This window comes from Centruroides sculpturatus, unplaced genomic scaffold, assembly GCF_000671375.1.
Source record: "Centruroides sculpturatus isolate CEXI.00-Female unplaced genomic scaffold, Cexi_2.0 scaffold990, whole genome shotgun sequence".
NCBI classification, from domain to species: domain Eukaryota; kingdom Metazoa; phylum Arthropoda; class Arachnida; order Scorpiones; family Buthidae; genus Centruroides; species Centruroides sculpturatus.
Genome location: NW_019385152.1, coordinates 300661 through 319909, shown reverse-complemented (window position 1 = coordinate 319909; position 19249 = coordinate 300661). Strand labels below are relative to the sequence as shown.

The 19249-nt window shown below is 37.0% G+C and overlaps 2 protein-coding genes across 8 annotated transcripts in view; one reads left to right on the top strand and one right to left on the bottom strand.

Moving 5' to 3' along the window:
• The window catches only part of LOC111635516 (spidroin-2-like), a 24483-nt gene extending 12637 nt beyond the window's left edge, over window positions 1-11846 (top strand). For 5 of the 6 annotated variants that reach the window (XM_023380497.1, XM_023380495.1, XM_023380499.1 and 2 more), the window contains 4 exons: window positions 1849-1953; window positions 6436-6672; window positions 9299-9388; window positions 11453-11846. In XM_023380497.1, the coding sequence (XP_023236265.1) occupies window positions 1849-1953; window positions 6436-6672; window positions 9299-9388; window positions 11453-11547 (527 nt within the window). In that variant the 3' untranslated portion in view covers window positions 11548-11846. The remainder of the gene's footprint in view (window positions 1-1848; window positions 1954-6435; window positions 6673-9298; window positions 9389-11452) is intronic. The other variant, XM_023380498.1, reaches the window with a different exon arrangement.
• Window positions 11847-19249, bottom strand: LOC111635515 (GRAM domain-containing protein 2B-like). 2 transcript variants are annotated; one of them, XM_023380494.1, is made up of 10 exons: window positions 18468-19249; window positions 18294-18397; window positions 14410-14505; window positions 14272-14349; window positions 14150-14203; window positions 13913-14081; window positions 13801-13843; window positions 13700-13741; window positions 13536-13637; window positions 11847-12208 (listed from the first exon to the last, which is right to left on the bottom strand). In XM_023380494.1, the coding sequence occupies exons 1-10, from the start codon at window positions 18964-18966 to the stop codon at window positions 11989-11991; spliced, it is 1407 nt and encodes a 468-aa protein (XP_023236262.1). In that variant the 5' UTR covers window positions 18967-19249; the 3' UTR covers window positions 11847-11988. The 2 variants fall into 2 exon arrangements, with proteins under 2 accessions (XP_023236262.1, XP_023236261.1); XM_023380493.1 differs by having other exon boundaries at window positions 14272-14505.

Below are 19249 nucleotides of genomic sequence, written 5' to 3'. Positions count from 1 at the left end.
AGGTTTTTTTGAATAAAATTTGAAGAATTTTATTCAAAAATTTTATTCCTCATTTGTGAGAATTACATTCTTCTTTTTATAAATTTAACTTTTTTAGGGGAGGTTGATTAACTTATTTAATCTGAATAATTATCCTTGTTTTTAATTAATCTGAATGGAGACAGAGCTTTAATAGTTTGCAGTTCTTTATTACAGGACATGATTTTGATTTTTTAGGTGAAACTGACTGTTGTCAGAGCAGATGTTATTAATTTGTTGCTGATTTTAATCATGATATTTGACTGATATAATAGAGAAATTTGTTTTTCTGAAATAATTCATTATTGTGTCAATTTTTAAACAACAGTGTAAAGTCCTATTAATAAGTAATGTCCAAGTAGACAATTAAAAATAAAAAAAAGGGTGGTTGGTTGTTTGGACATTTAAACTGCATATGGAAAGTGTAAGATTTGTTTTTATTTTCAACAAAAGTATCTCAATTTTTAAAAACATTTTGAGTAAATCAGAGATGCTTGGGTAACTGCTTTTTGGATTGTTTTAAGAAAGTTTTATCAATTGGATAGGATTTATATTAATTTGCTTTACATCAATTTAACTAAGATATGTTTTGGTTAAAATTTATGTGAAATGAACATAAACATGATTATGCAATTAGTATGATACATATGTATGTTGAAGAGATGATCTTGTTCCCAAATTGCATGATGAAGTCTACGTGGTATTAACAATTAAAAAAATTAAAATTGGTATTCTAACGATAGTTCACTGAAAGTTTTATTTTAGAAGTCTAATAGTAATGTATTTTAACCAGCAACCACATGTGGTAGGACAATTTTCCAAATCTTGCTTTTTTGCCAAATTGACATACTAATGTGTGCTTCACATTATCCTCGTTCTGTGTTATGTATCTTATCTGTAAAATTTTGGCCGGAAAAAATTTTTCATTTATCACAGGCCCTCGAAAAATTAGTCTTATACGTGCAGTTTTTCTTTATTGTTACATGATTGCATGCATGAGGCAGTGAGTTTCTTTCCCCCCTGACATTATGAAAGTGTCTCACAATTGCCACAAGAGATAATTGTAATGTCATGGATGTTTGTCTGCTGTACATGATCTAATGACTTGCACTCTGCAAGCTGCTCCAAGCTTGTCTCTGAGATAGCCCAGAAGCCATGAGCTTCAACAATTAAATGTTTTCTCAGCTTTATTTTGTGCCCAAAAAATACAGAAAAATCATTTTTTGGTCTTTTTGAGGACATCTCAGCTCTCCTGTCATTTATTTCTAGTTGAACCCATTTCACATTAGCTCATGCTGTTTCAAAGTTTGAAGGGTTCCCTATGGGAGCCTAGTTAAGGATGTTATTCTGTAAACTAAATGTATGATGATGAAATTAAAAGTCTTGAATATCTAACTTAATGCTAATCCCTTTCGTCTGTTTCTCACTTGAGGAAGAACTTTATTGTTCAAAAACATTAGTGACAGTTTAGTTTTTTTAGAAAACATACCATTATTGGTTTTTTGGAGGTTAGTTGTTATATTAATATATTGCGGTGTGGTGTTGATGTTTCAACCCTTTTGACTTTTAAAATTGTTGTTTACTTTGAAATATTTGATATTTCGTTGTTTATTTTACAAGCTTAATATATAACAAAATAAAATATTTATCATCATTAAACTTTTAACATGTAAAAATTGTTAGTTCTTATTTTTGGACATGCTGACTTAAAGAAAATCTAGTGGAAATTTATGAAAAGAATAAATAAAAACAACTAATGGGTTTGATTTAAAATATATGATTTTTTATTTTGTGACATGACTATTAAGTATTGTATATGATTACTTACAGGTGGATATGGAGCAGGATATCAGGGTTGGGGTGCACCAGCTGGAGGGTTTGGTCCATACGGTGGTCCCGGTGCACAGTTTGGTCAACAGGGATATGGTGGATATGGTATGTATAGTGATTAAAAGTATTAAGCTATGCAGCTAGATAGATGTTTGGTTTTTAAAAGAAACTGTCTGTTTCGGTTGTAAGACTGTAGTCTTTGGAATAAGAACCGAGCCAGTTTTTATTATGAAGTAGAATAATATAGTTAGATTCTATATTGTGTTGACATGCTTGTATTTCATTGCCTGCTGTGATTATCAATTAGTGGGATAATTATCTTGTTTAGTTCACTGTTTGTCGACTTTGTTTTTGTGCTAAGCAATTGAAAAGTTAAGCATTTATCAACTCTATTCTTAGGAGTTTATGATCAAAAAACTGAAATACTCTTTTTCTTGTTATCACATTGCTTTTACAGTAAAGTGACATGGGTACCTTCAATTATTAATTACCTCAAAAATAAATAATTAAAATAAGTTTTTTTACATTTTTGTATTTGCTAGGTTCCTATGCATCTGGAAAATCAAAGATTTCATTAATGTTTGAAAAAAGTCAGGGAATTTGTTTCCTTGGTGCCTTATTAATTTTGTTTGCTGACAGTATGGCTGACCAAGTGTAGCTGTCTGTACTCAGCAAGAAGTATTATGCAACTTAGGAAAAGGAGGTGCAGAATATTTTTAGGGTCCAAAATTTCACTCAAACATACACAAAATTTCCTCAAAATTATAGCGCACAAATTATACAAGCACACAACAATATCAATTATTTTTAAATTTTAAAATACTTTTAGATTTTAAAACTGCTGTATTAATTATGCAGTATTATAAGTTTGAGAGAGAAAATCTAATACTTTTAATTAATAATCTAATGTTGATAGAGTTAAAATATTTCAAAAATTTTCATCTTTTGCAATTTACACTTTCAATTTGAGATGTTAATGAACTGGTGGGGAAAAAATGATAACAAAGAACCCCAAACATTATAAATAACTTAATATTAATTAGAATAGTATTAATCATCATTTTTCATTTTAATAATTTTGATGGCACAAGAAAAAAATTTCTGAAACTTTTCCCCAGTTTATTAATATTCTATAAAGTTTGGAAAATTTATTAAGGGACAAAACTAATAAATTTATACTTTTGTACATGCCAAAGCTATGAAGTCTTAGTTGAGTTAATAACAGGATAAATTGTTATTTAATAAAATATTTTAGTTTTCTGTAGAGAAGACATGCCATAATTCTGTCTTTCCTATTTTATTTTAAATTTTACTAATTCTTCAATTATAAAAAAATATAACTGTTAATTAGAAAAAATAACCAGTTAACAAGTTGGATAAGCAATAGAATATATGCATAGTAAGTCAAGTGATGTTTTATTTTGTTAATGTGCCATACCACAAGGGACATGAGGGTTAGGGAATTTTTACAAAGTTGGTCAGGGAAAGTTATGGAACTAAAACAAAAATCTGAGTAGGAACCCTGTATTTGCAAAATAATGCACATTTACTAGGAGAGGGGAAAATGAAGTAATATAAGGCAAACAAATAACAGCAACTTGTGTTGTTGAAAAAAGGAAATGGAATAATTATATTTAGATAGAATCTGTTATTAAACTATGAACATTGTTGTACAGTAGAGCATCGATTATCCAACTCAATTGGGGACTGGGGTTAGTTGGATAACTGAAAAGTATGAAAAAATACATTATTAGTATAATATATTAGTACTGTACATCCCATGTAATTAGTATATCACTCTTAATCTACTTTGCATTGAATTTTCATCAATGTTAAGCCTAACAAAATTTTTTTTAATAATAATTGTTGCTATTGTATCATTAAAAATTATTTTATTGCTCACAAAACAAACAACCGCTCATAATTAGAAAATTAAGCCTCTAAATACTGGCCACCCTTTTATGGTTGAGCCAGTGTTGCCAGCTGAAACATGCAAAAATTTAACAAAAATAGTAATAAAGTAGCCAAGACATACGGGACATTCCGATTTTCAACGCGAGTGTTGAAGTAAAAAATTTGACGTCATCAGCGACATTCCAACTCGAGTACAAAGTGCTTAGTTCCCGTAATTCCATTCAAATGTCCTACCAATTACCCACAATTCATTGGAAATTAGCGGTCAGCATGACTGTTGAGTGCTGAGTGTGTTGAGACAGCGCTGACAACAATGCCACTTCAACGTTGAAAAAAAGGAACGATTTTTAACGAACATTGAGGTCAGCGTTGAAAATTGGAATGTCCCGATAGCCAAATATTGTAGCGCCACATCGCTAATAGATATTTTAAATCTGCCGACTAGAATGGTTGGTTAACTGATGTGACGGTTGATCGGGGATCGGATAATTGATGCTCTACTGTATTTGTAACTCATTGAATGGGAAATATGCCTCTTGTGTTGCTTGATCTATATTTATATTGTAGTTTGAGTGTCATTTGAGGCAGAGATTAAAATTTAGAATTGCATCTCTGCAGTATGATATAGTATTACTGTTCTGTAAGCTAAAAACTTTACTTTGTTGGTTGAATAAACTTGACACCTGTAATTTGTAAAAGGGGGAAAATTTGACATTTTATTTCTTGATGATGATACTGGTAGCTAAAATAAATTATATTTTAAAAATGGCTGTTTTTGAAGTTGATTTTTGTAAATCAATATAATTGATGAGATAGTCATTAGTAGCATTTATTTATTTATTTTTATGTGTATGTGTGTATTAGAATACCATTTGATTCACATTTATGTTTTTGATAAAGATAATAGATATCATATTTCTGGAATTAAAAGATAAAAATAGACCCCATTGAGTATATTGTTTCTAAGAAGAAAAGTAGTTTGATTATTGGCTGACTGTAAAGAATCTATGGAAAGTTTAGGCATTTACAGTAACCTATAACAGCAAAAATTGGACATACATGTCCCATTAGCAGTGGTATTTGAGCCTTGAATAAACAAAAAATTATTTTGGAATTTTGCTGTTGATAGTGTTTGAATTATGTATACTCAGTGACACTGACTTCGAAAAAAGGTTTGCAATAAAAAGTGCTAATGTTTTTATGATGATAAAATAAAACCTAAATGTTGAAATGTTTATTAATGGCTGTAATACTGAGTTATGAAAAGTTTCTGCTGTCTTATGCATGTTAGCTTACAGTTAGCTCTATTTTTGGTTGTTTTTTTATTTTAGTTCCATTCAGGGTTTTATAAACAATGCTGTACTATAATTGTATATATTATAAACTTGTATAAATTTTTTATCTCAAAACTTAATAGTCTCTGTATATTTTCTACATTCTAATTTGTAATTTATTATGTAGTTTAAGCTGGGTAGCCACATGAGAAATTTTGCTGCACAATTTGACCACTTGGCACTGCAAGTGCACAACTAGAAAAAAATGCACATCTAATTCACACAGTTAAGCATAACTTAAATGCTTGAGCCAGATATATTTTTTCATCGTGAAAATCAGACACCTCTAATTGGCAACAAATACGATAGATTGATGTAATTTTTTACAAAATGGCTTGGTGGATGAATATATCAATTGAAAATGAGAAATTAATAGAAGTTTGGTTTTCCTGAAATTGTTTTTAGAAAAGTGGTGAAAAGGATAAAGATGGATTATTTTTTAAAATCATTTTCATGTATGTTTTTCCCTCCCACAAAGGATAAGAATGTTGCTAAGACAATTGCATTACAGTCATCCATCATTGTTCCTTCCTGATAGCATACAAATGAAGTGCAAATTGAAAAGTGGATATCAACTGTGAATTGTGCATGATTATGTTCTGGCTTGGCACAGCAAAAACCACTTATGTGGATACCAAGCTTCTGTTGTATGCATTTCAGAGAATTAACTCATCTACAAAATAGTTTTTTTTATTTTTTTATGTATTTTTAGCTTTTTAGATAATTTATAAATTGAGACTTAAAAAATGATCAAAGTTGTATTATTTAACTGGATAATTTGAATTTTGTAAACAATAATATTTTAGATAATTTAGGCAAAATAAACTAATGTTTGTAATAAGTATTAAATAAGTCAACGCTGACTTATTTAATACTTATTACATTATTAAGGAATATTTAAGAAAATTATATTAAGGAAAGTCAATAATTTTTATTGACTTTCCTTTCATACCTTTTACTAAAATGTATTAATATTTTATTTGAATGATTCTTTAGAATAGAAAATTGTTTCTAATGTTATTTTCTGCCTAAACAGTTAATCACTGCTGTGTTCTGAATGCAACTTGCAGATGCTATTTTGAAATTGCATTGCTGTCACCTAACAGCAAATGTCAAAACTATGTGAATAAGCATAGGAAACTTGAATAATGCCATGTGCACAATATTTTTCCTTTTAAATTTAAGTTTTTTCTTCTAAGTACAATTTATGTTTATCCTATTTAGTTCTTTGTGTGTTTGTATTGGTTTTATCTATATATCTTGCATTTTAACCATTGTCATTTCTATAATCATAAAATCATTGCCATACTTTTGAAATGTTACTGTATTTTAATTGTAGGAGGAACCGGTGCTCCAGGATTTGGAGGTTACGGCGGATTTACGGCTCCGATGGGTGGCGCACCAGCACCGGGAGGTCCTCCCGGCACGCAACCTCCAGCGGATCCTTTCAATCAGGCGGCGGTCACACAGGGAACAAATCCTCCTGCACCAGGTCAGCCGATGGGTACGGGCAATGCCGCTCCCACTGGTGCCGCACCAAATCAGCCACCTGGTCAGCAGACAGATTACAATTTCAGTAAGTAGTAATACATTTTAAATTTAAACATTTTAATTTTAAATGTATCTCAGCTTATATTATAAATATTAATAAATTAAGAACCTATTAAATTCAAGTGTTATGTCAATATTTAGACAAATTGTTGATCTCTAAAATTGAAGCTACATTTTTTGTATAATAGAAATCTAAATTTTATAGAAAATATAAAATGTTTGGGAAATGTGGTTAGTTTATGTAGCAATATATTATTATATTTTCTATTATTGAAATTGGGTGTTTAATTAGTATAAAAACAGTTAAGAATGCTGAGGTACATAAATTGTGATACAAGTATACTCCAACCTTTCAAACTCTGGCAAGAGGTTTTATTCTAATGAATTGAATTTTAAAGGTTGGATTTTATTTGTATCATTATTTTTCTCCAATTGCACATTACAGTACATAAATTGCAATTTGAATTTCTTATGTAGTTTGACCATTAGAGAAATATAATTCTTGCTTTCATAGAAAAATTGTATAAAATTTCATTTGGTAATAGACTTTTATTTAGTCAGCACTTTGCATTGCATGACTATATATTTTGTTTTTAACATTTGATACAAGATAAACATTGTTTAATATTTCTCATATTGGTATAATTTGAGAAAACTAAAAGTATCATAACTTCATAAATAACAAGCTATAATTTTCTTTTAATTCTACAATAACAATTTTTGTCTCATTTTAACAATATTAACATTCTGTAAAACATCAGTTAATTTCCTTTTTAATAATTAGAATGGTATTTTTGTGTACAGCGTTAATATTTCTAATTAAAAAAAGGCGTCAAAAATATGGAATGAATTTTCATGGCCTCCTTAAAGTAAAAATTAGAAGATTGTGGGATGATTTTAATATTGGATAATGAAAAATTAAAACTTTATAAAAAGAATTAGCCTTGAAAATTATATGAAATAATAATATATACTTTATGCTTTGGGTTAGATATTTACAAATTGTCAATGGTTCGTTTTAAATGCTTCTTTTATTATTATTATTATTTTCTTATCAAAATATATCTTATCTTATTGTCAAAATTCTTGTGAGATTTTTATTCAACATATTAATGAAAAATACCAGAGCATAATCTGACCAATCAAATCTCTTCAAAGTATGTTAAAGGGTTGAAATTTTTATGCAAATTAATTTAGAATTATTTTAACACGTGAGTTTGTATTATCATTTTTATTTCATATTATACAGTGTATCTATTAAAGAAAATATTAGTTTTAATTCGAGAATTTTATATTGGTTAGTAAGGAACTGTTTCTTTTACCAGGTTGGTCTTTGCAGGAAAATTGTTACGCACCATCCCTTTTTTCCCTTGTTTCAGATTTAATAACAGTTGAATTTAAATCCATTTTATAAAGTTTGAAGTTTATTGGAAGGAATTCAATAATCCACCATGACTAGAAGCAAAACGGATAAGATAAGTGGTAAAACTATATTAAACGTCAATATTTGCACACTAATAATATAACACTGGTTTACAGTAAGGATAGAGAAAGTATTTTCTTTGTTGTTATACTTTTGTTTATCTATTCGTTAAGTTTTTCTTTTGTTCTAGAAAATTAGTTTTTAGTGAGAATTCACTAGCAGAAACAAGATGTTTCAGAGAAACTTTGTGTAGAGTAAATACTGTTTTTCAATTCATAAGGTAGAATCAAAATTATGGCACAGGATTTATTACACAATACAAACTCTTATACGATATTATCTTCGTGTAGTCACACTTTGTGCAAACATTTGTATTTGAAATGGCAGATGTAATTTTAATAGGTTTAATCGACTTCACCTCTGCTGCCAATTGGAATCCGAGACTCTTCAAACTGCTCTAATTTTAGGGAATGGATAAAGATCTACCGTCTGCACGAAGTATTTCGGCGAAAGCAAGTAGAGTGGTACGAAAGTCATCCCTATTTTCCGGTCAATATCTCCTAGAAGGATGTGGCTGTGCTCCCCACTTCTTCGATCTTCTAACTTTTCTCCCAAAGAATTTTATCCGTTCCTTAAACGAAAGAGAAGTCGAAAGGTCGGAAGTTCTAATCGGCCGTACAGGTAGAAGCCGCAACACGTCCTTAGAGACGTGGCGAAAACACAGCTTCTACCGCTTGGCAAGCGATCCCATATCGAGAGAGGAGGGAAGCCGCATTTGAAAGTGATACTGTACAGTATGTACGTTAGCTTTTACACTGTATATTTTGTTTAATAAAACCTGTGCAAAACGTTTGATTTATTTCGACTACATTCTTGCTTTTAATGTCGTACCCACGCTGGTAGGATAGAATCTTCTATATATTTGAATTTAAGTGGCAGTAATCTTTGTCTTAGTATCGATATGTAATTGTTTTCTGGGTTATTTGCAAGTGCGTAGGAAGAACAATTGTCAGATTTCATCCTATCTCGAAAATAGGATACTGGAATAGAACGGTTAGGACTTTCCCGTTAAAGAACCTTACTTTATATTATGTTACGAAATACAGGATTTTTTACATAAAATGCGATAATTTTGTTTCGTAACACAATATGGTTCTGATAGGCTAACTCGGTTACGGAAAATTTTAGATTGAAGAACTATCTATTTATATGGACTTTTATTCTTCAGGTATGATGGGAAGTTATCCACAAGAAGCGTCTGGGTTTGGACCTTCTCGAGGTTACACTGGAGGTATGGATGGAATCTCAGGCAGTCAGGGTGAGTCGATTGCTTACATTAGATTCTGTTCCAACGCGTTCATAGCATAATCACATAAACGTCCCGCCGTCAATCGGTAACGAGAAAAAGCCTCGTCCGACGGGTGGTAAATTCGTTATTTGTGGGGAATTTCCCATTAGACGTTGTTAGGCGTACACGTCGATTTATAGGAAACGATTCTAATTTTTGCATTCTCGCCTTCCGTGCTCTTTTTTTAACTCATTACGTTTTTTTTCTGATTCTTCACTGTTTAAAGTTACTTATTTTGCATTATTGTGTGGCATTTTCATTTTTAAAGTAATTTCAATTATTAACATAGCTGCTCCTTAACCCACGTTTGTGCCAAAAGGCGTATATATTTGTTGGTAACGAAAGTTTTTAATTTATAAAAAAAATTTCCAATGGTTTCGGAACTTAGATTCGTCATACGTATTTCCGATTGGAAATACTTGAAAAAATTACTGGACTTTTTAACGCCATACTAACTTATGAATTGCTTCTCCACTAACACATATATATATAAATTATTTNCCATTTGCACTGTTAAGTGCATGCGAAGTACATTTGGATTCCTTTTCCATTACACCGCTCAAATTCATTAATGTATTAAAGATGGAATACAATGCGTTGAATACCTGTTAAAATAGTAAAAAGTTTAATTTAATTATTAAAGGGTTTCAAGTAACAAGGATCCTCGATACAGTTTACATAACAAAGTAAGGCTCGCTAGTAGTCAATGGACAAAACCAGTGAACACTGTCGTGGTTTCGCGCCTGACCAACGTACTGTACACGTTGAGTTCAACTTGGGTTTTTCGCGTGTTTAACGCTTAAACAGAGGCTAGTTTTGCATAGACAACCTCCTCTAGGCAAGCACATTTTTCTTGACAGATCGTTTAAGTATTGCTTTGTTCTATCTCTTTAATCCAAACAATCTGACACTACATTGTTTTAAAATTCTGTTAAATTCCATATTAGTGGTGGGTTCAACCAGTCCCGAAAGTAAGTGATAAGTGGTGAGGGACGAGATCGCACATATCTTGGACTGATCGCAAAAATTCATAGGAATTTGTAATGCTTGGATTTTATCCCAGTACTCCCAGAGTGGTAGGCACATGCCATAATAGCCTTAGCCATCCTGTAGTCTAACATATTTTTGGAAATATTTGTAAATTTATTTTTATTATTCTTGTTACGAAACTGTTATGTGAGGTTACTTGCAAATTATCTAAATGTTATTCGTAATGGACTTTATTAATTCGAAGAATGATGATCGATTAATTTTACGTATACGAAGAATTTTTACAAAACACTTTTAAACATTAAAGTTTTGTCCGGGTTATCGAAAAATATACTGGTTTATTGGTAGCAACTGCGGACCATTAATCCAAGTGCCTTGTTGACGAACTCGATTTTTCAGTTTCGTTTGTTTTCTACTAAATATTGCGACCGATAAAAATCGCAGTTTTAAAAGGTGCGACGAAATGTAAAATTAATATTTATTACACGTTTTAACGAAATGCGCGTAGCCGAACACCTTAAGAAACTTTTTAAAATGTTTCATTCGCGACTTTTTTCGTATCTAATCCCCGTACGACACGATGCATTTTGTAAAACAAAGGTTAGAGTGTGCCCGGCGTAGTGGCGTTTTTGCATAGAAAGGGACGGGTAGGGTGGAGCGTTACGCCGTAACGCTCACCTACTCGTCCACGACACCAGACGGAGGTCACCCGTTTACCGATGCGGCCGCCGTATTTTTAGACTAAATTACGTAACCCCGATAAATGCGGTCGTTAGATATTTGGATTAATACCGATAACGAATCGGGCCCGGCTAATTAATCTTTTGATGAAAAATATCGGCACCCTATCATATTTAAGCGTATACGGACGAAACAATTACGCGTAGGATAGATTTTATTTTATAGAAATAACTGCGGCGATATTGCCACGAAACGTCGGTAGGGAAGTGGAAACGATATCGCCCGTGTGATTAAACTGGAGGTATTTGTTTTTGAGAATGGCGAGCGCGGCAGGGAGTAACGAGTTTGTTTTTGTTTTGGCAGCCGGATTCGGAGGAGGAGGACAGGGCGACGGTCCGCACGTAGGAGGAAGGGGAGGAGGCCAGGCCCAAGGCTACCATCCGTACCGGCGAGTGTGAGACGGTTTCCGACGTCGTTCGTCCGACGAACCGTAATCTGTCACTGGAGGAACTCCGTTCGATTCGTTTGCTTGTGTCCGGTTCCAGTGCATTTTACCTAATATCTGAATGTTCCGTCCTGGGTTCCATCGCTTGTTCTCTCGTCGAAGCGGCAGACATCCGTTTTTAAAAATTATTGTGTACATCGACCGAGAAGCTCTCCAACCGTTACAAAACACGACAAAAAACAAGCAAATTTTTCGACAGTTTTAATGAAGACACGTAAATAAATACATGAAATTTTGATTATTTTGCACAAACCGAACTGTAAATCCTAGTGCATTCCAATATTTTTATTTGATATGGTGTCAGTATAAATATAAATATATATATATATATATATTATATTAAATGTTGACAAAAACTTGCGCTTGTCCTCTGGAATTCCGAACGGAATCCCTTTTAAGACCGACAGCGGGTGGGCCGCTCGGATCCGGCGGAAGTCCGTCCGGCCTCTTCCCCGCCGGATTCCGGATCGGGCGAGAAGAGGGGTGGGGAGGGGGGAGCGGGAGGATCTGGCCAGGAAGGGGGAAGGGGCTTCTTCCTCTCGCTTCTCTCGTCCGTGCCGAAGGGAGTCTTCGGGATTCGAATTCCCGCCGTCGAATCCGGGCCCTCGGCGTTCCTGAAAATAATGAAAATTAGCGCGGCGGTCGGGGGAAGGTTTATACCGGTGCTTCGGCATCGTGGAATTTTTCCGCGTTACGGATTAGCGAATACTCGAGATGTGGAATATAACGTCCGTGAAAAATTTGATTCGAAAATGAAGAGTACCTGCGATATCGCGCTAGTGTACACGGCATTCACCTCTCTGCTTAATTCGTGGTAGTCATTATTTTGACTACCACGAATTAGTTTTACTTATTTTAAAACTTTAGTATTAAATAAAATTAACTAAATCGCGCGCTTAACTTAAGTATTCGCCCATCTCTAACGTGGCTTAATTAAATCTTCAATACACCCATCGGAATCCGGTAATTCCGGCGACCAAAGCGAATTTAACCGGAACGTATAATCGTCGATATATCTAATTATAATTCTCGAAAAATCGTCGGCAGGGGGCTCTGGCGTATTTCCTGTGGATAAAATGGCGTCCCGTTCGAACCACATTACTAATGCATAAATCCATCCGATCGACGATTTAAACGTTTTTCCCTTTAAATTGATATTTACTGAGATTCGACGATATTTAATTACGTCGATCTTGCCACTTAAGTAGAGAAATTGCCGTTTCTAAAATGAAAGTGCTAAATGAACTTTTTAAATAGAACAAATTTTCTAATTAATTGTCTAAATTTAACTTTTAAATGAAGACAAAATGCGAATTTTTGTCGTTACGACCTGAAAATATTCGTATTAGATTTAACGAGTAAGTAAAGATTTAAATGCCGGTAGAGGGAGCCTAAGGCTTTGGTAGTCGTGCCGACGGCTGCCAACCATGTTGGTTAATCCCGAGGAAGATAGTCTGGCGAGTTACTTGCCTCGCATTTTTGCGGGGAAGGAAAATTAGTGGCTCGATTGCGTAAATGGTTTCGCAATTGAAAGAACGCTGCACCACAAAAAACAACAATGGAACTGAAACGTTCCCGTTTCCAGACCGCCATGCAACTGAAAATGAATTTGCTAAGGAGAACTTTGCCGTGAAAATTTTCTCCGTTGCATTGAAAGCATGCCTCGACATAAAAACGCCGTAATCAGTGTTTACTACCACTATTAAAATTTCAGCGTTTTCTATTTAGTAACAAAAATAACATTTAAATCAAAAATTCTAACCACGAAGTGGTGGTGGGAAATTTCAGTAATACGGAGGAAAAGATAGTTTCGTTGAAGGTTGGCAACGCGAGTTCCGGCAGTTTATAAACAATTGTATAGGAAATACGGGGTACGGCGTTACGATAAATTGAAATATTTAATCTCGTCTGGTGGGATTAGGCGGCGCGGGAGTTAGTTACCTGAGGCGTCGTCGTTGTCTGTCTTCCATCATGGCCACTCGGCGGTGGACCGCGGCTATCCGGTAGAGGAGGACGGTGGCGGAGAGTAACAGGAGGGCCAACCTGGGGAAGAAGACGGGCCGATTAGCGGAGGCGGGGAGGAAGAAGAGCGCTCCGACACTTACAGCACCGTGGTCAGCAGCAGCAGCAAGGTGGTCCCGGGTAACCTGCGAGAGCAGACGATCAGCCGAGAAGAGCGAAAACGGAAAGAAATTGCAAAAGATACCTGTACAGGCCGGAAACCATTTCTTCCGCCTTGCCCAAGTAACCTGAAAATCGAGGGAGAAAAAATTAGGACGACGAAGGGAGAAGGCCGGCGGAGGACCGTCTGAGTTTACCTCTGGAGCCCGACCGGCGGCAGCGGAGCGGACGTATCTCGGAATCCGTGTTGGGACGGACCGTGGGAAGCGACACTTCCGAGATTCGGCGGCAGGCGATTCCGGAGACGGTCGACATTCGTCTAAGATGATTTTCCGAAGCCACGCTGTCTTCGTCTTCCGTCACGTTCTGTAAAATAGGTGAAAAATGGCGCCGAGTAGTCTTTCCCGGCCAAAGACAAGTTAGATAATACTCACCGGAAGCATAGACGACGTGTTTCCGCTTTCCGAGTCTTCCACGGCGCTCAACTCCTAGCGAAGGTCAAGAAAATGGTAAAGTAAGGAACGGTCCGCGTGACGGGAGAGAGATATATACTCACGGCGTCGGCGGAGGAGAGCCAGATGCTTCTCATCAATTGGAAGGTGGACGTCCTGGACAACAGAGATCCGAAAACGTACTGCCACGAAAACGGACGATGAGTGGGACGACCTCGAGGCGGGTCCAAAATCGACCTTACCTTTTCCTCCTCGGTGCTGATTCCCACGGCGTTCGGAATGATCCTGGCCGTGCATTCTTTCGACACTTCCACCACTTCTCGCACCGGAATCAGGATCTGTTCGCCCAAAAGTGAACTCGGTTACTACGTCTTTGGCAACAATACCGAAGATTCTCTGCAGTATGACTCCTCGATAGAACTAAAATGGCGGTTTTGTAATAGCCATCGACAAAAATCTCGCGGTGGCGGGACAAAGTCGTCTCTAGCATATGATAGCGGCGCTTCGTTTTTATCGCGATTTGAAGTTCTCTCTGCTGCTCTGGTCCTATAGCTCATTTCGTTTTCGGTGCGCTTACGATTCGAACGTGGCTTTTTTCAGCTTGTCTCGAAATATAGAATAACTTTCTATTTCGATTATTATTATTATTTAAACAGTAAATGTCGTCGGCGATCCACTTTCTACACGAACGAAATGGAAACATTCAAGCAGTTACGAACGCGAATTTGGTAGCGAGCGATATAGTTCTCGCAAAGGAAACCACGCACAAGCGAGAAATACCGCTGGCGAGAGCGAATTTCTGGTTCTCGCACGTATCTGACAGGTTTTGATATTTATCGCGTCTCGCCAAATATTTTCTCTCTCTCGCGTCTGCGTAGTCGCACCCTTAGTGCATAATTGTCTAAAAGGTAGAAAAGATTAAATTAGAACAATCGTATTAAAATGGGAAATTATATGAAATCATTTTTTTAAAATGCCTAAAATTTCAGTAGTTGAAGTTGTATACAATTTATACACAAAAATATTTTTGAGGTTGGAACGTAACTGATTCGTGTACGACGTAATTTGTTCTCCGTTTACCACGCTTCCTTTAGGTACAGCGGGTAACCCCGTCTTAAATAGGGGTTGTCCTAATTTTCCCGTGCCAAAATATTTCTTAAAGAAAAAGCAAAACGAAAATAATGATTAGTCCTTTCGTGGATAGCGTTGGCATTCGAGAAACATATTTAAAAACAGTACGCGAAAGGGATCCATTTTCTATCCTCGCTTTGTATCGGAGTTATCCAGAAAATGCCACAGTCTGGTCGGAGTAATACGAAAATTCGTTTACGACTTTTGTATTCTAGCGACAATATCCGGCAGATTCTGGGGATAAAATACAAAATGGCGGCTAGAAACTTTTAGCGGTAATTAAAATTTCGTTAATCGGAAAATTATTTTATATTAAAAACTTTTAATTGGAAATATCGATCGCGCCAATTTGCTCCGATATTAATTTTCCGTATACTTCCCCCTCCCGTTAATTAGTTTAAAATTCGACAAAGCGGGAATCGCCGCGCTTCGCCTTAAATACGGTCGGTTACCATTACGTCACGAAACAAATCGCGCGGTCGGTTAGTGTTACGAGTCGTGGCAAAGAAGGAATTAATGGTAATATCTATATTTTCGCAAACCAAAATTTTAAGTATTAAAAATTAATTTGGTCGATGTTAATCGAGTCCATAAATTTTTGTGTGTTTGCGCGTCAATAAGCTGTTACGAGAATTGTAAAGCAGCCAAGCGTCATTAACGATCGTCTTTTAAATAATTATTATAAACGAGTGTTTCCGAATTGAAAGAATTAACATTTTTAAATCTCCGTCGACTGACGCTCCAGGAAATTAAGCTTATTACGAATTATCCACGCCGCAGTCGATACCGGCGACGCGGGTTATTGGATTAGCCACGGCGACGTCGAACTCTGACCACAACCAGTAAAAGATCGGAAAGGTCCGAAAACGCTTCTTCGTTGCGCGCCGTCTATGGAAATTACAAAATACTTTCCAATTTTTACCATTTCTAATTAAAATAGGGTTTTAAACTTATTTTTGCAATTTAAAAATTCCGCTTTCGCACTTACTTCGGAGCTTCCACCGCGCGACGTCCGTCCGTCTACCTGTACGTCGTCGTTTTTAAACTCATCCCTGTATCGTCTATTCTCACCCATTTCCCTTCAATAATTATTCCGAGCCCATCGTCTTCTCGTAGAGTCGCATTCTTCCTCAAAACGGGACGAGTTCAAAATTTGCCATTTTAATCGTTTTTACCAGTTTCGCGCCGCCTTAATAGTCGCCAGAAAAATTTTCGAAAAGTTAAATATGTAGCCTATATAATATATAAAAAAAGGATTCCTTCCAACCAGTTACGTTGCCGCCTCCCGCACCTAATTTAGTTGGCAGACCCGACCTTTGACCTAGCGAACGTATTTAGTCACGCCAGGATTTTTACGTTCGTCTCTAATTCCGAAAATTGGATCGAAAACGGAAAATTCGATAAAACATCGGTCGAAATCGTTAACGGAATGGCATTTGTGGCTGGACATTTTTAGCCCATCCGCCGCTTCCTGCAATTTTTTACCAGGATCTTCATTTTCCATCGAATACGTTGGTACTTTTGTCTCGTTCGTTAAATTTCTCGGCATTCGTCGTCGTCCCACGCTTTTATATCTATCGTCGGAGAGACCGTAATTGCGGCGGCATCGAAGCGTAGCGTTAATCGCTCTCCGTCCATAACGGGTTACTTATTCCGTTCAATCGAGCGAGAATTACGATAAGCCGGAGAGCGAGCGCGCCATCGCTTACTTCTCCTACCGAAGTAGAAATTTAATCGTTCGTCACCCGACGACGTCTTTAAAAGTTCGGAACCGGAAACGAGCGGAATTTCCATCGAAATTTTAAAATTATAGCGGTAGCACCGCTCGGTGTGGAGATAAGAATCCCCCTCAATTTCTCCAGAGACACGTAATAGAACTTTAACGTAACGTTAACGGGAGGATCTTTCCAGTCGCGCACCCGTTTCTTTGCCGAGATTACGAAACGCCACACAGTAATAACAATTAGTGCGGATTTCAAAATGTCTTTTGTACGACATTTACGGAAGGATAGGTCCGAGTTAGGCCGAAACTTTTGATAAATTAACGCGTGGATCGATATCGTTTTATCCATTTAGAGGTTACGCGAGTAAAGAGAGCGTAAAAGTGTCCGAAAATATAGCTGTAAATATGGTGGTAGAGACAGTAATTAACACGTAACCAAGTGTTGGGAACCGTGTCAACCGCAACCAATCGGCGTCGGTTCTTCCCTTCGTAATGGCCGAGCGATAACTTTCACCAAATCTCCAAACTCGAATAACCTTTCTGGTAATAAATGTATCGACGTGGCGCGGTAGGCGAAAGACCGTCCTCTCCCCAACACCAGAATCGAGAAGGAAGGAGACACGTGACTAAAGGGAATTTTTAGAGAAATAACCGGGCGTTTTCGGAAGATTAAGGAATAATCGAGTGCGGAAAACCCGGATTAAAGTACTTTCGCGGAAATAAGATTTTACGCAAGGCCGAGCGCTTTTCCTTGATTATTATTATTAATGTTTCTATTGTTAGAAAGTAGTTTTTATATAACCCGAGATCCGCATTAAATATGAAAGATTTCCTGGAAATTCCCCCATTTTTAGAGTAAAACGCGTAAATTACGTATCGATCCGTATCCCGGGGAGACCGCGAAATCGATTCGACTCGGAACCTTTCCAAAAATTTGGCGATTTTCGATGGCAAAACCCGAAATATCCGGAGGAAAAATCGCCTAAATTTTGGATTCGATTTCGATCCTCTTTTCCGGTAACTACGTTACGTGTGGATGGAAGCGATTTAATGGGAGATGCGAAATTTTAGAATGGAGAGACATTTATCCTTAGAGAAGGCGCCATTTTGCTACGAGACGTAAAAAGTAACGAAAGGAAACGGACAGAGATCTTCGTCCACTTCTCGGCACGAGGACGAGGAGGAAAATGAGGATCGCCCATCCTCGTCTCCGTTCGATTCTGCGCACTCGTCGGTCGGGTGCGACTTCCGGTCGCGAACGGAAGCGCTCACCTGAGTCTTGTGTCCGAAGATGTTGGAGTAGAAGGCGAAGTGGTTCTCGGTGACGTAGAGCTGACCCTGAAGCAGGATGTCGGCCAGAAGGGCGCACGAATAGTCTGCGGGAAGAAGGCGAGAGGTGAAAAGACGGCCGCGGGAGAGAGGGAGGGAGGCGTCGGCGGTACTCACAGTCCAAGAGGGGTTCTTCGGGGTCCACTTGGGGGAATCGCCGGTGGAATCGTTGTCCGTGCGATTTCCGCAGGCGCGACTGAGTGGAGGGTGCGGGAGAGGGAGGAGGGACAGTCGGAGAAGGGCTCGGCATCTCCAAACCATCCTCCGTCGGCGGTGCGACCGAAGAAAATACCGTTTCGAGTCCGGCCAGAGATCGACTGCCGACGGGTCTTCCGCCGCCGGAACTACAACTCTCGCGTCGCGTCGGATCGATCGTCACGGCTTCCGGTCTTCCGCCTCCCACCGCCGCCGTTCCGACGATTCCGGCAAACGTAATCGCTTCGGATTTCGCCGCAAACACAAAGCTAAGGCGGATTGTCGCCTTCTCCGGGTTTGTCTTCCGGAAAATCACTCGCACCCCTTTAATCCGAATGGACGATTCTCCCGGACCGCTCCTGCGTCGAGAGTCTTCCTCGACTCCGCTCCCGTCCCAAATCGTCCGCCAATTTCTATTCATCTGTTTTATCCTTATCGAGTTGATTTAATTCGGGACGCATTCCGATTCTCTTCCATCGGGATTTAAGAGTTTTAACCCGCAATCGTCTGTTCTTTTTGTAAACAACATTTAGGCTTACGTCGCTTTGGATTCTGCACCTAGATTTTGCCATTCTTACGAATTAACTGTATTGATTCGAATTGCTCCATTTCATTTCACCACATTCCTATTTATCGCATTTCACGCCATTACGCCAACGTCTAATCCACTCGAATACGCCAACTATAACAATGCGCGCTCTCGA

Coding starts and splice junctions, on each gene's coding strand:
- LOC111635515 (XM_023380493.1), bottom strand. CDS start 18,966: ATGAATAGAAATTGGCGGACGATTTGGGACGGGAGCGGAGTCGAGGAA. Junction 14,506..18,293: donor TCTTCGGACACAAGACTCAG/GTGAGCGCTTCC, acceptor TTGGGCGAACAG/ATCCTGATTCCGGTGCGAGA. Junction 12,209..13,535: donor AGACAACGACGACGCCTCAG/GTAACTAACTCC, acceptor CATTATTTTCAG/GAACGCCGAGGGCCCGGATT.